The sequence below is a fragment of the Cervus elaphus genome, chromosome 11 (genome assembly GCF_910594005.1).
Source record: "Cervus elaphus chromosome 11, mCerEla1.1, whole genome shotgun sequence".
NCBI lineage: Eukaryota > Metazoa > Chordata > Mammalia > Artiodactyla > Cervidae > Cervus > Cervus elaphus.
Window position 1 is genome coordinate 13,111,533 of NC_057825.1, and position 15,644 is coordinate 13,127,176.

The 15,644-nt window shown below is 40.1% G+C and overlaps 2 protein-coding genes across 2 annotated transcripts in view; one reads left to right on the forward strand and one right to left on the reverse strand.

Annotated features, from left to right (window-relative positions):
* The window catches only part of LOC122702576 (olfactory receptor 1N2-like), a 26,919-nt gene continuing 11,275 nt past the window's right edge, over nucleotides 1-15,644 (forward strand). Inside the window, 2 exon segments of the mRNA XM_043916144.1 lie at nucleotides 1-315; nucleotides 317-498. Coding sequence (XP_043772079.1) covers nucleotides 1-315; nucleotides 317-498 — 497 coding nt within the window.
* The window catches only part of LOC122702577 (olfactory receptor 1N1), a 23,251-nt gene continuing 17,237 nt past the window's right edge, over nucleotides 9,631-15,644 (reverse strand). The window contains exon 2 of the mRNA XM_043916145.1: nucleotides 9,631-10,568. Within this exon, the coding sequence (XP_043772080.1) occupies nucleotides 9,631-10,568 (938 nt within the window). The remainder of the gene's footprint in view (nucleotides 10,569-15,644) is intronic.

Here is a 15,644-nt window from a genome sequence, read left to right on the forward strand (position 1 = left end):
ATGAAGAGGGAGAATCAGAGCAGCATGTCTGAGTTCCTCCTCCTGGGGCTCCCTATCTGGCCAGAGCAGCAGGGTGTGTTCTTTGCCCTGTTCCTGGACATGCACCTGACCACAGTGCTGGGCAATCTGCTCATTGTCCTGCTCATCAGGCTGGACGCTCGCCTCCACACCTCGATGTACTTCTTTCTCAGCCACTTGGCCCTCACTGACATCTCCTTTTCATCTGTCACTGTCCCGAAAATGCTGATAAACATGCAGACTCAGGATCAATCCATCCCCTATGCAGGATGCGTAACACAGATGTATTTTTTCCTATTTTTTTACTGGTCTGGATGACTTTCTGCTCACCTCGATGGCCTATGATCAGTACATGGCCATCTGTCACCCTCTCCACTACAGCACCATCATGGGACAGGGGCTGTGCACCTTACTAGTAACTGTGTCCTGGATTCTCTCCTGTGCCAATGCCCTGTGTCACACCCTCCTCCTGACCCGGCTGTCCTTTTGTGCTGACCACACTGTCCCCCATTTCTTCTGTGACCTTGGTGCCCTGCTGAAGCTCTCCTGTTCAGACACATCCCTCAATGAGCTGGCCATTTTCAGAGCAGGAGTGGCCATCATCATCCTCCCACTAGTATGCATTCTGATCTCTTATGGATGCTTTGGGGCCACCATCCTGAAGGTCCCTTCCACCAAGGGGATCTGCAAAGCATTGTCCACATGTGGCTCCCACCTCTCTGTGGTGTCTCTGTATTATGGAACAATTATTGGGCTGTATGTTTTCCCCTCATCCAGCACCTCTAGGGACAAGATCACCATTCCCTCTGTGATGTACACAGTGGTCACTCCACTGCTGAACCCCTTCATTTATAGCCTAAGGAATAGGGACATGACGGGGGCCGTGGAGAGACTCTTTCACAGGGCAAAAGTCTTGTCTCAATGATGTTTGCTTGTCTTTGTAACTGCCATGTGTGTTCACATAAACCCCAGATCCTACACCACTAGATTTGAGCCTGTAAAAAATGAATACTCAATGAATGTTTGACCACTTGATTGCATTCTGTTAGTTATTGCTCCCTTATGATTTATTATTGTGAATTATGGATTCTGAGTAGATATTCTTGATTTTTGATCTTGCATATTAGATTGAGAAATTACACAGCTGGTCATACTTTTGTCTCTAGTCTTATTTTTCAGGAATTTATTAGTTCTATCTATGAGCTAAAATTGTCATATACACATTGTATATATTTACTGTGCATGTTTGATATTTTGATGTATATGCATTGTGAAATAACCACTACAATCAAGTTCACATATTCATCATCATTATCAGTTTAATACATTTGTGTGTGTGTCTGTTAAGAAGATATAATTTATTATCCACTCTACTAGTAAATATCAAGCATACAGTATGTGTGTGTTTGTTAAACAGTCATATCCCACTCTTTGTGACCCCATGGGCTGTAGCCCACCAGGTTCCTCTGTCCATGAAATTCTCAGGCAAAACTACTGGAGTGGGTTGTCATTCCCTTCTCCAGGGGATCTCCCCAACCCAAGGATCAAACCCAGGTCTCCTGCATTGCAGGCAGATTCTTTACCATCTGAGCCACCAGGGAAGCCATACAATATAGCACATTTAACTTTAGTCCTCATGCCATACTTTGGACCCCCCAAGAAGTTGTACATCTGCATAACTGGAACTTTGTACATCATGCCAAGTGAAATAAGTCAAATTCAAAAAAGAACAATATTTCATGATCTCACTTACATATGGAATCTAATATAGTCAAATTCATAGAAGCAGAGAACAGAATCGTAGTTCCTAGAGGATAGAGCCAAAGAAATGGGGTGCTTATGACCTGCTGGAAGATACTAACAAGCCTCCCACAGCATAGAAAGCTTGGGACTTGTAATGTATCTCCTTTCCTTTCCTCACTTCCTCTTCAGCGTTCTTTTCAGTTTTTCTTGGTGATGGTAATGATGGTGGATCAAGAGAAGAAACTGTTTAGTAGCCTTTATTGCTCCAGGAAACAATCTACAGATATGAGTTCAGGTCCCCCACTTTAGGACTCAAAGCTTGTTCTTGATTTAGAAACACTGAAACAAAGTGTATGGACTTTTCTGACTGCATGTGTGAGTTTCAAGAAGATACCTGCTCAGTCCAGACTGGGACTGGAGTCTTCGGTTGCCCACACTGAATTTGGAGCATGTCACATTCAATGTCAAAATCTGTCTCCCAGAAACTCATTTATACTCAGTTTAGTGAACCTAGGTTTGTTTTATAAGCCACATAATCTATTTTCTTTGACATCCAGTGAAGGATCGCATAGTTTTCTTTGTTCAGGCTGCAGTCATTTAAGGACAAACATGATCAACTCTGCTGCTGAGGCTCAGCACCACATAGCTATAAGAGGAGAGTATTTGGGGAAGACAGAGCTCATGGAAGTTGTATCTGCCATAGGGTATGGCCTCAGACAACTCACTTAACTCCTCTAAATATCAATTTCTCCTCTGTAAATTAAAATATTATAAAACATTTATATATTTTTGATTAAAAAATTAAATACTAAATTTTGTCAACTTTACAATTGACCAAGAATAACCAACATTAGCTTTCCCTACCGATTCATCAGAGGTGAATTTTGGAGGAGAACTTGCATAAGTATTCCTGAATTACGCTGACTTGGAATCATGGAATAGAGATTATATTCCCAATACAAAGGTAATCTGCTGTCCTAAGGACACAGTTACACATCTTGACTGATGGGGCTAGAACCAAATGACTAAGAAGCAATGGATAAGTTGGTGGTTGAGTAGATGAGGAAAGAGATCAGAAGAGTATCTTAATCTCTACTTGTTTAGCATTCACTCAGAGAGTGATCCTTGACCTGGAGCGGATATGCTCATGTTCAGTCGTGTCTGACTCTTTCTGAGTAGCCTATGGACTGTAGCCCACCAGGCTCCTCTGTCCATGGGACTTTTCAGGCAAGAATACTGGAGTGAGTTGCCATTTCCTTCTCCAGGGGGTCCTCCCAACCCAGGAATCGGACCTGTATCTCCTGTGTCTCCTGCATTGCAGGCAGATTCTTTCCCAGCTGAGCCATTAGGGAAGCCCCTGGAGCTGATGAAGCTGCTAGTCAACATCCCAGTTTCCTTTGTAGGAGGACAAATGTGTCCCTACCCCAACCCTGAACAATGAAGCTGCAGATGTGGAGTTACTGCGTCCGCGGGCTTAGTATCCTCCAGCTCCAGAACCCAAACCTGAACAGAGCTGAGGACTTTCGTGCTGTCCTAGAGAAAGGATGCTGTGTGTGACCCGGACACACCCATGAGTGCCTGGCTCAGCATCCCTGTTAGCACTGGAGTTCTGTTTTTGGATCCCCGATCTTCTACCTGGTCATCTCTGGCCCATTCCCTAAAGAGGTCATTGCTGTTCTTCACATTTTTGGTCATGTGTGGGTGACAGTGCTCTGAATGGATTTTTCTCAAAAAAAGTCAAAGGCACTTGCTTGTTGGGAAGAATTTTATCACCACCTGCTATGCTAGATTGGCTTTCCTTGGCTGTGGACAGTCCAAAGCAAGCTGGTACGTGCCATATGGATTTGGTTATGTATATAAAACTTCTGAAAATCTCTCTGAAAGTATGAACTTTGTTTGGAGCATTTTCTCTCAACCATGCCAGGGCTGTCTACACTGTAATAGTCTTAAATGAGAGAGAGAATCAGTTTCTAACTACCTGCTTTTTTATAAAAGGGCTCCAAACAAGAAGAAGGCAAGTACACTGAATAGTAAAGGGGTGACCAGAAACTTCATCACCCACCCACGAACAGATCCCAATTAAAAGCACTTCTTACTCACATTACACTACCAAAATGCAGAGTTAGAAATGGCTTGTAATCCAGTGTGAATTGTTTTAATGTCAATATCACATTAACTTTATTTGAATTGGGGACCTAAAATAATTGAGTGTTGAACTTAAAGGTTGGGGTCTGGATGATAGGATGTATCAGGAGATAAATAAGTTTGTAAATTTGAATACAGTGATAACTATTCTGGTTGTGGTGAACCCAGTCTCATCTCCTAGTCTGTCTGGGACCTGTAGGATAAATGTAAATCCAGCCACCTAGCAGGGTTCTTATGTGCACTCTATTGTTACTGGATTAAGATTACCTGAGGGTCAGAATGAGTAGAGAAGGTGAGCTGATGGGGCCAGTGTGAGCAGCAAGTTCAGGGTATCAGAGGGGTCATGGATGGCCAGGTTGGTTGGATGCTGTGTTCAGTAATCTCACATCCCAGCCCTTGTCATGTCCATGTGATCTGTCAACATGAGCTTTATTTATTTATTTTTTTAAATTTTTATTATTTATTTATTTATTTTTATTACTTGGAGGCTAATTACTTCACAACATTTCAGTGGGTTTTGTCATACATTGATATGAATCAGCCATAGATTTACACGTATTCCCCATCCCAATCCCCCCTCCCACCTCCCTCTCCACCCGATTCCTCTGGGTCTTCCCAGTGCACCAGGCCCGAGCACTTGTCTCATGCATCCCACCTGGGCTGGTGATCTGTTTCACCATAGATATGCTGTTCACATGCTGTTCTTTTGAAACATCCCACCCTCACATTCTCCCACAGAGTTCAAAAGTCTGTTCTGTATTTCTGTGTCTCTTTTTCTGTTTTGCATATAGGGTTATCGTTACTATCTTTCTAAATTCCATATATGTGTTAGTATGCTGTAATGTTCTTTATCTTTCTGGCTTACTTCACTCTGTATAAGGGGCTCCAGTTTCATCCATCTCATTAGGACTGATTCAAATGAATTCTTTTTAACGGCTGAGTAATATTCCATGGTGTATATGTACCACAGCTTCCTTATCCATTCGTCTGCTGATGGCCATCTAGGTTGCTTCCATGTCCTGGCTATTATAAACAGTGCTGTGATGAACATTGGGGTGCACGTGTCTCTTTCAGATCTGGTTTCCTCAGTGTGTATGCCCAGAAGTGGGATTGCTGGGTCATATGACAGTTCTATTTCCAGTTTTTAAAGAAATCTCCACACTGTTCTCCATAGTGGCTGTACTAGTTTGCATTCCCACCAACAGTGTAAGAGGGTTCCCTTTTCTCCACACCCTCTCCAGCATTTATTGCTTGTAGACTTTTGGATAGCAGCCATCCTGACTGGCGTGTAATGGTCCCTCATTGTGGTTTTGATTTGCATTTCTCTGATTATGAGTGATGTTGAGCATCTTTTCATGTGTTTGTTAGCCATCTGTATGTCTTCTTTGGAGAAATGTCTGTTTAGTTCTTTGGCCCATTTTTTGATTGGGTCATTTATTTTTCTGGAATTGAGCTGCAGGAGTTGCTTGTATGTTTTTGAGATTAATCCTTTGTCTGTTGCTTCATTTGCTATTATTTTCTCCCAATCTGAGGGCTGTCTTTTCACCTTACTTATAGTTTCCTTTGTTGTGCAAAAGCTTTTAAGTTTCATTAGGTCCCATTTGTTTAGTTTTGCTTTTATTTCCAATATTCTGGGAGGTGGGTCATAGAGGATCTTGCTGTGATTTATGTCAGAGAGTGTTTTGCCTATGTTCTCCTCTAGGAGTTTTATAGTTTCTGGTCTTACATTTAGATCTTTAATCCATTCTGAGTTTATTTTTGTGTATGGTATTAGAAAGTGTTCTAGTTTCATTCTTTTACAAATGGTTGACCAGTTTTCCCAGCACCACTTGTTAAAGAGGTTGTCTTTTTTCCATTGGAGGTATATCCTTGCCTCCTTTGTCAAAGATAAGGTGTCCATAGGTCCTTGGATTTATCTCTGGGCTTTCTATTCTGTTCCATTGATCTATATTTCTGTCTTTGTGCCAGTACCATACTGTCTTGATGACTGTGGCTTTGTAGTAGAGTCTGAAGTCAGGCAGGTTGATTCCTCCAGTTCCATTCTTCTTTCTGAAGATTACTTTGGCTATTCGAGGTTTTTTGTATTTCCATACAAATTGTGAAATTATTTGTTCTAGTTCTGTGAAAAATACCGTTGGTAGCTTGATAGGGATTGCATTGAATCTATAGATTGCTTTGGGTAGAATAGCCATTTTGACAATATTGATTCTTCCAATCCATGAACACAGTATGTTTCTCCATCTGTTTGTGTCCTCTTTGATTTCTTTCATCAGTGTTTTATAGTTTTCTATGTATAGGTCTTTTGTTTCTTTAGGTAGATATACTCCTAAGTATTTTATTCTTTTTGTTGCAATGGTGAATGGTATTGTTTCCTTAATTGCTCTTTCTGTTTTTTCATTGTTAGTATATAGGAATGCAAGGGATTTTTGTGTGTTAATTTTATATCCTGCAACTTTACTATATTCATTGATTAGCTCTAGTAATTTTCTGGTAGAGTCTTTAGGGTTTTCTATGTAGAGGATCATGTCATCTGCAAACAGTGAGAGTTTCACTTCTTCTTTTCCTATCTGGATTCCTTTTACTTCCTTTTCTGCTCTGATTGCTGTGGCCAAAACTTCCAACACTATGTTGAATAGTAGTGGTGAGAGTGGGCACACTTACACCTAAAGCAATTAGAGAAGGAAGAAATGAAGAACCCCAGGGTTAGCAGAAGGAAAGAAATCTTAAAAATCAGGGAAGAAATAAATGCAATAGAAACTAAAGAGACCATAGCAAAAATCAACAAAGCTAAAAGCTGGTTTTTTGAAAAAATAAACAAAATTGACAAGCCATTAGCAAGACTCATTAAGAAACAAAGAGAGAAGAACCAAATTAACAAAATTAGAAATGAAAATGGAGAGATCACAACAGACAACACTGAAATACAAAGGATCATCAGAGACTACTACCAGCAGCTCTATGCCAATAAAATGGACAACTTGGATGAAATGGACAAATTCTTAGAAAAGTATAACTTTCCAAAACTGAACCAGGAAGAAATAGAAGATCTTAACAGACCCATCACAAGCAAGGAAATGGAAACTGTAATCAAAAATCTTCCAGCAAACAAAAGCCCAGGACCAGATGGCTTCACAGCTGAATTCTACCAAAAATTTAGAGAAGAGCTAACACCTATCTTACTCAAACTCTTCCAGAAAATTGCAGAGGAAGGTAAACTTCCAAACTCATTCTATGAGGCCACCATCACCCTAATTCCAAAACCAGACAAAGATGCCACAAAAAAAGAAAACTACAGGCCAATATCACTGATGAACATAGATGCAAAAATCCTTAACAAAATTCTAGCAAACAGATTCCAACAACATATTAAAAAAATCATACACCACGACCAAGTGGGCTTTATCCCAGGAATGCAAGGATTCTTTAATATCCGCAAATCAATCAATGTAATACACCACATTAACAAATTGAAAGATAAAAATCATATGATTATCTCAATAGATGTAGAGAAAGCCGTTGACAAAATTCAACACTCATTTATGATTAAAACTCTCCAGAAAGCAGGAATAGAAGGAACATACCTCAACATAATAAAAGCTATATATGACAAACCCACAGCAAGCATCACCCTCAATGGTGAAAAATTGAAAGCATTTCCCCTGAAAACATGAGCTTTAGAACCCTGTCAGAGATGCCTTTCCTGAAAGAGCCAATCATGAAGGGCAGAAGATATTTTCTTGCCAATTCGAAGGAGAGAAAGAATGCTAGAGGTTAATAGTTCGGTGAGACTAGACTATCAGTTCCCCATAGACTGCAAAATAACAGATGTCAAGAGAATGAAAGGAGAGTCATCGACAAGAAGATGGGACAGAAGGACTCTGGGCTTCAATAGCTCCAGCTCTGATTATTTGAGATGGTCCTCCTCATAGCCATCCTCTGTGTCTGCATCTCTATTCCTGACCTGAAAATAGGTTCATCTATACCATTTTTCTAGATTCCACATATATGCATTAATATTTGAATTTGTTTTTCTCTTTCTGACTTATTCATTTCATATGACATGACAGACTCTGTGTCGGTCCACATCTCTACAAATGAACCAATTTTGTTACATTTTATGGCTGAGTAGTATTCCATTGTGTATATGTACTACATCTTCCTTACCCATAAACCTGTTATTGAACATTAAGGTTGTTTCTGTGTCCTGACTATTGTAAATAGTGCTGCAATCAATGAATTGGGAGATTAGGATTGACACATATACACTATCATGTGTAAAATAGGTAGCTTGTGAGGACAGGCTGTGTAGCACAGGGAGCTCAGCAATGAACTAGAGGGGTGGGAGGAAGGTCCAAGAGGGAAGGGATATATGTATACATATAACTGATACACTTGATTATGTAGCAGAAAGTAACACAACGTTATAGAGCAACCATGCCTCATTACAAAAAAGGGAAAAAAAGAAAGCCCCTCTCACCGAGTCAAGGACTCCTAGAGAGACTATCCGGAAAGGAGATCTCAAGAGAATAGAAGCCCCACCTCCAATCAGCAAACAAATGGAATCGTCAAGTATTAAGATGAGGCGTGCTGCTTGAAATGATTCATATTTGTGCCTTCCACTGCTGAAGGCTGGGAGAATTTGATTCCATGAAGGATGCTCAGTAATTAAAATTAATTTAAACATATAGGTATTATGAGACATTTTAAGACAGACTGATTCTGAGAAACAAACTGCTTTGGGGAGGGGTTTTAGGTAGCCAGTGGACTCCTGGTCACACCAGGAGGGTGTGAGGAGTCAAAATTTTATGGTCGTTATTTTTAACAATAATATTTTTAATGTGTTTAAGATTCTCAAAGGTAGAAGAAAACTTAGGTGCCCATAAAAAGGTTGGTTTTTTTTTTTTTTTTCTATTTCTGCAATTGTTTAAGCTGTGGTGGTGCCCCTTTTAGACCTGAAGACAAACCTGAAGGTAAATAAGGAAAAGTTTGCAGTGTTCACTCCTTCAGGTCACACAAAAGATGCTTGGCATTGAACATTTTGGCCTGTAAGTAGGATGAAGAGGCAGCCCATGGAACTCAATCATCTTTCCTGGTTGAAATTTTGGTAAACCGTGGAATATAAAGTAACCATCATGGAAACCTAAACACTGAAATATCAGTGTTCTGTCAGGGGAGTCTTTACCTATTTTGCATCTCCTAGAATGGACTTCTATTCTTTATTTCTTTTGTCCAAACCTCCACTTAGTGCTGTAAACAGAGAGATGACCCCCAATTTTTGTGATTGACAAATTAACAACCTGGAATGAAAGTGTCACGAAAGCAAGGTCAATGTCTTGTTCAGGGTTCTATTCCCAGAAATTATTAAACCTCCCCCCACATAGTAGGTGTCTGGTGTATATTTGTTTAAAGAGTGGATCTCAAACAAAAGATTTTTATACCTTTTCAGTGAAAGAGGGATGAAGATTGAGGATGATGCTAATAATGATAGCCATCATTTATTAAAAACATCCTATTATGAGCCAGTATACTACACACACTTTGTAGTTTATCTTAGTTAATCCTCCAAGTCACGTTATTAAATAGATATTATATTTCCATTTTATCAATGAGAAGTCTAAGGTTCAGCGAGGTTAGGTAACTTTTATGACTATTGTGTGGCCGATCAAAACTGAAGCCAAGTTTGACTCGTCTATGTCTTTTCACTGAAAGTTACTATCACTCGCGCTAAGAAGCAATAATTCTCCTATGACCGAGGAGCCTCTTGAGGGCCACGTTCATGTCCTTGTTTCGTAGGCTGTAGATGAAGGGGTTCAGCATGGGGGTCACTACAGTGTACACTGCAGCGGCTGCAATGTCTTTGTCTTCAGAGGCAACGGATGGAGGACACAGATAGGCGCTGAAGAGGGTCCCATAGAAGACACAGACCACACAGAGATGGGAACTGCAGGTGGAAAAGGCCTTGCCACCCCCACCAGGCGTTCGGACCCTCAGGACGGCAGATACAATGTGAATGTAGGAGATGACAATGCATATGAAGGGGACCATGAGCACGGTGCCTCCTAAGGCAAAAACCATCAACTCATTGATGTGGGTGTCAGAACAGGACAGCTTCAGGACAGGAGTTATGTCACAGAAAAAGTGAGCTATTTCCCCAACAACACAGAAGGATAGCCGAGCCATGAGGAGGGTATGAGTCAAGGCAACAATGTGGGTGAGGCTCCAACACAGTGCAAGCAGCAGGACACAGGCTCGCAGACTCATAACCGTGCAGTAGTGGAGAGGGCGGCAAATGGCCATATAGCGATCATATGCCATCACGGCCAGGAAGAAGCTGTCTAGATCACCGAACATCAGAAAGAAGTACATCTGTGTGAGGCAGCCAACATAGGAGATGGTACGAAGTTGTGTCTGTACATTTACCAGCATCTTGGTTACTGTGGAGGATGTTAAACCCATGTCAACAAAAGACAGATTGGCCAAAAAGAAGTACATGGGGGTGTGGAGGTGTGGGTCAGAGACGATGGCCAGGATGATGAGCACATTCCCCGTCAAGGTGACAAGATACATACACAGGAAAATTCCAAAGAATAACTGCTGTTGCTCTGGTGAGCCAGATATTCCTCGCAGGAAAAATTCAGAAATGCTGGTTTGGTTTTCCATGACTTTGCTGCACCTGGAAGGTAGGAAGGAGAGTTAGAATGCTAGATTTCTTCTAGAACTCTGTCTGTGCTGTCTCTCAAATTTTCCAACTCCCAAATCTCCCTTTTATTTCATTTTCATCCCTAATCCGGACTTCACCTCCAATCTGACCATACTTCCTTCCTTCCTCCTTATGAATATCATAGTTTTTCTCTTTCTTCTCTCTTCCCTCTGGTCAATCTTTTATACAGACATGATTCTTTTAGGGAGTCTCTGGGCATGTTCAACTTCAGTCTTACAAAGTTTTGGTCTACTTCTCTAGCCCTGTATCAGTGTCATCACTTTTAGTAGCGTGGATCCACGAGTAGGTGGAGGTGAGTTAAATCTTATACTCTGTTGATAGCTCCTGAATTCCATAAAAAAATTGTTTTTAAAACCCTCACAATATCTCATTTTAGAGTGAAAGGCATTATTTTCTTATCTTTTCTTCTGAAATAGAAACTGTGGAGTGCATTTTTTCCCTGCCTTTCAGTTTTTATCTTTGGCATAGGGTCATGCTGCAGCTAACATTTGTGTCCGCTTGTTACATGTCAGGTGCTCAACTAAGCACTTCATACATATTGTCTGCTTTAGCCCTTAAACAAAACAAGGAAGGAGAGATTGTTACACTTAAGACTGTGTGTTGAAGAAAACTGAGGCTAAGGATACTTGAATCATTTGCACCAACAATTTGTAAATATTGGAGCTAGAATTCAAACCCATAGCATTAGATGCCAGAGACTGAATAATAAATCAATATAGATAGAAAGTGGTTTTCTATTTACATTTTCTATTTTATTTTATCTCTTTATATTTTATCACCTTTATATTTTATCTCTCAGTATTTCTATTTTAGAATCTTTAACCTCACTTGTGGTTTTGCTATCTTATATACTTATTTTTCATAGAAGTACAATGAAATTTAAGAACTAGATAGAACCAACAGAATCATATGGCATTCCTGGGTGACTCAGTGGTAAAGAATCCACCTGCCAATACAGGAGTCGAAGGAGATGCAGAGTCAATCCCTGGGTCAGGAATATCCCCTGGAGGAGGAAATGGTCCCCAATCCAGTATTCTTGTCAGGAAAGTCCCATAGACAGAGGAGCCTGTCGAGCTGCAGTCTGTGGGGTCACAAAGAGTTGGACATGAGTGAGTGACTGAGCACACACACATATACAAGATCATATGGCCTAGAGATCCCCAAACATTGGTCACAATCATAACCAAATGAGACGCTTTTTAAAAATACAGACTCCTCAGACTTACCCAAATTTACTGAGTTAAATTTTTTAGGATATAGTCTGGTTACCCAGTTTAAATACTGGGTATTATTTAAAAACAAAAGCTAACTTCTCCTCAAGTATTTTAATGCTCAGTAGGGACTAAGAAGGGCTTCCCTCATGGCTCAGATGGTAAGAATCTCCCTGCAATGCAGGAGACCCTGGGTTCCATGCCAGGCTCCGGAAGGTCCCCTGGAGAAAGAAAGGACAATCCACTCCAGCATTCTTGCCTGAAGAATTCCACGGACAGAGGAGCCTGGCGGGCTACAATCCATGGGTCACAAAAAGTTGGACACAACTGAGTTATTAACACTTTCACTTTTTCAGAGACTAAGAATAAATAATTTTGCTTAACTCCTCCGTTTGATTCACAGATGAATAAGCTAAAGTTCAAAAATAAAGTTATTGAAATAATTTACATCTGTGCTTTAGAGGAAGATATGGTATGGCAACCAGGATATTCAGCCTCTCTGACTAGTGCCCTGTCTATTAAGTTAGTTATCTTTTTTATTATTTTTTTTGTTATCAGTATCTTGAGGATCTAAATATGTTCCTATTCCTAACTTCTATTCAAACTCCACACCTAAAGAAAAACTTACATATAGATGGATAAGAAGATTTACTGAAACATTATTCATATTTTGAAGTTAATACTTCATGAACATGAAGAATATCTGATTTCTATTGCATATTTATTTATTCCTGAACCCTGTACTAATTTAGGAATGTATCTCAGAACTATATAACTTTTCTCAAGAGGTCATAAAACCACTAAGTTATTTTTCTCCTACTCCATCTTTCCATGGAGAATACGATGCCTCATAAAGATTGGACTCCCCTGACTGGGCATATTCTAATAACCATGTTCTGGAAAGTGACAGACTCTTAAGACCCAAATGATTGTGTATCTCATTGAGAGGAGAGTGATACAGATTGAGTGACTAGACAATTTTATGCTTTCCTGACTGCAGACCTTGCCTTTAGTGAGAACATCTACTTATCCCCACAAAGCTTCTCAAGGGGACTGTAAGTTATCTTAGGACGGAGTTGCATTTGTTTCACTATATCTGTCAGCATGTAATGCCTGAATCAGGTTATTCCCTAAGTGCTCTCTTCATCAATAGCACTGACCATTTAACATCAGAAAATTTTCAAAATCCTCAACAAAGGGTCTGAAACTCTCCATTGTAAACCCTGATTTGTACCTTTTGTCTTTTTTTCCCCTATCCAGGGCCTTATCCTTTGATTCTAATGTCCTATCCTTTGGTTCTTCTTTCCCTAAAAGAGTTTCTCATCCTTCATCCTGACTATAACCTCAAAAAATTCTACAGATCTTAGAGACAAAAATGAGCAGCTCCAGATCCTTGGGCCAGCTTCTGTCTTTATCACCCCAGGGTGATAAGTTCCCTTTACTTAGTTCTGCTGCTTCTTCACCTACTATGTCGCCAACAGGTAAGAAATGGCTTGGCCTTGACTTGGAGAGGATTTTTCTAAAGGCAGGGCTTACTATTTCGCAGCTGTTTGTTTCATTTCTCTTCTTACTGCTATACCAGTTGCCAGGAAGAAGGTACTATGGTTATCCTTAATTTGGAAGGAAGGAGGAAGAGCTCAGATTCTTCCTGACAACCTTCGTGATGGGATTATGTGGAATCAGGATTTAGGATCAAGAATAATACAATTGGCAAATATCCAGAAACATAAGTCAGATTGCTAAACTGATGTTAAAAACAAGTTTAGGGTGAGGAAGGGAGAGAAAGAAATACCAGAATTCCCAGTAAGGATCCCAGGAAATAAACAAAAGATTGCAAAGTCAATCCATGGCTAGGTGTGAAGGGGAAGTCAGAGCAATCACAGTTACCTTGGTCAACTGGAACAGAGAAGCCCAGAATGAGAAGCATTTAAGACTATCTGGGACACATGGTACACTGACCCCACTCAGGTCTTCAGGAATTTTGAAATATTTTATATTTATATTTTGAAACCTGAACAAGGGACTCAGAAATGGAGAGACTAATACCAGGAAGAGGCTGAACAGGGCTCTACATTGGCCATATGTAGACAGGGAGTCATGGGAAAGAGTTCCCCAGAGCCTTGTTAGAACAGTCATAATTGCCCACTTTCTCCTCTATATCTCATATAATAGACCAAATTAGTACAGTGTTGGCTTCATTAAAACAACTTGGAAGCTTTACTTATTTCTTTTCTTAAATGGTAGCATTAAGGATTGGTGCTATTTGTATTGATTTGCAGTCTATGACAAAAATGCCACTTTCTATGTAAAGAAGTCTCCTAGCTGCCCACTTGCAACAAGATTACTGTCCCTAAGCTCCTCCTTTAGAAAATGAAGAAACAGACAAAGGATTAATCTCAAAAATATACAAGCAACTCCTGCAGCTCAATTCCAGAAAAATAAATGACCCAATCAAAAAATGGGCCAAAGAACTAAACAGACATTTCTCCAAAGAAGACATACAGATGGCTAACAAACACATGAAAAGATGCTCAACATCACTCATTATTAGAGAAATGCAAATCAAAACCACAATGAGGGACCATTACATGCCAGTCAGGATGGCTGCTATCCAAAAGTCTACAAGCAATAAATGTTGGAGAGGGTGTGGAGAAAAGGGAACACTCTTACACTGTTGGTGGGAATGCAAACTAGTACAGCCACTATGGAAAACAGTGTGGAGATTTCTTTAAAAACTGGAAATAGAACTGCCATATGACCCAGCAATCCCACTTCTGGGCATACACACTGAGGAAACCAGATCTGAAAGAGACACGTGCACCCCAATGTTCATCACAGCACTGTTTATAATAGCCAGGACATGGAAGCAACCTAGCTGCCCGTCAGCAGATGAATGGATAAGGAAGCTGTGGTACATACACACCATGGAATATTACTCAGCCGTTAAAAATAATTCATTTGAATCAGTTCTAATGAGATGGATGAAACTGGAGCCCCTTATACAGAGTGAAGTAAGCCAGAAAGATAAAGAACAGTAATGTATGTAATGCTGTAAAGCATACTAACACATATATATGGAATATAGAAAGATAGTAACGATAACCCTATATGCAAAACAGAAAAAGAGACACAAAAATACAGAACAGACTTTTGAACTCTGTGGGAGAATGTGAGGGTGGGATATTTCTAAAGAACAGCATGTATACTATCTATGGTGAAACAGATCACCAGCCCAGGTGGGATGCATGAGACAAGTGCTCGGGCCTGGTGCACTGGGAAGACCCAGAGGAATTGGGTGGAGAGGGAGGTGGGAGGGGGGATCGGGATGGGGAATACGTGTAAATCTATGGCTGATTCATATCAATGTATGACAAAACCCACTGAAATGTTGTGAAGTAATTAGGCTCCAACTAATAAAAAAATAAAATAAAAATAGATTACAAAAAAAAAAAAAAAAAGAAATCCAGAAACTGCCTGTATTCACATGTGCAGTTTAGTGGCGTACGACATGCTTAAAGAATTCTTGAACTTCTGGTTCAAGATGTTATGTTATAGCCATGCATTCAATTTTACCATCCCCCCAAACCTACTAAAAGTAAAGTGACTTTTTAAAAAAGACATAAAACCCATGAGGGCAGAGAAGAGTGGAAAGCAAACAGTAGTAAAATTTCAAAAGTTGGAAAGCAGAGTGATGAGTGAGTGGTTATCAAAACGCTCTTTCTTTCCTCAACTTGACTAAATGTTAGTTTTTTCCTGACTATAGACTGCTGACCTCCCATTTTTTAGAACATCTATTTTAGAAAAAT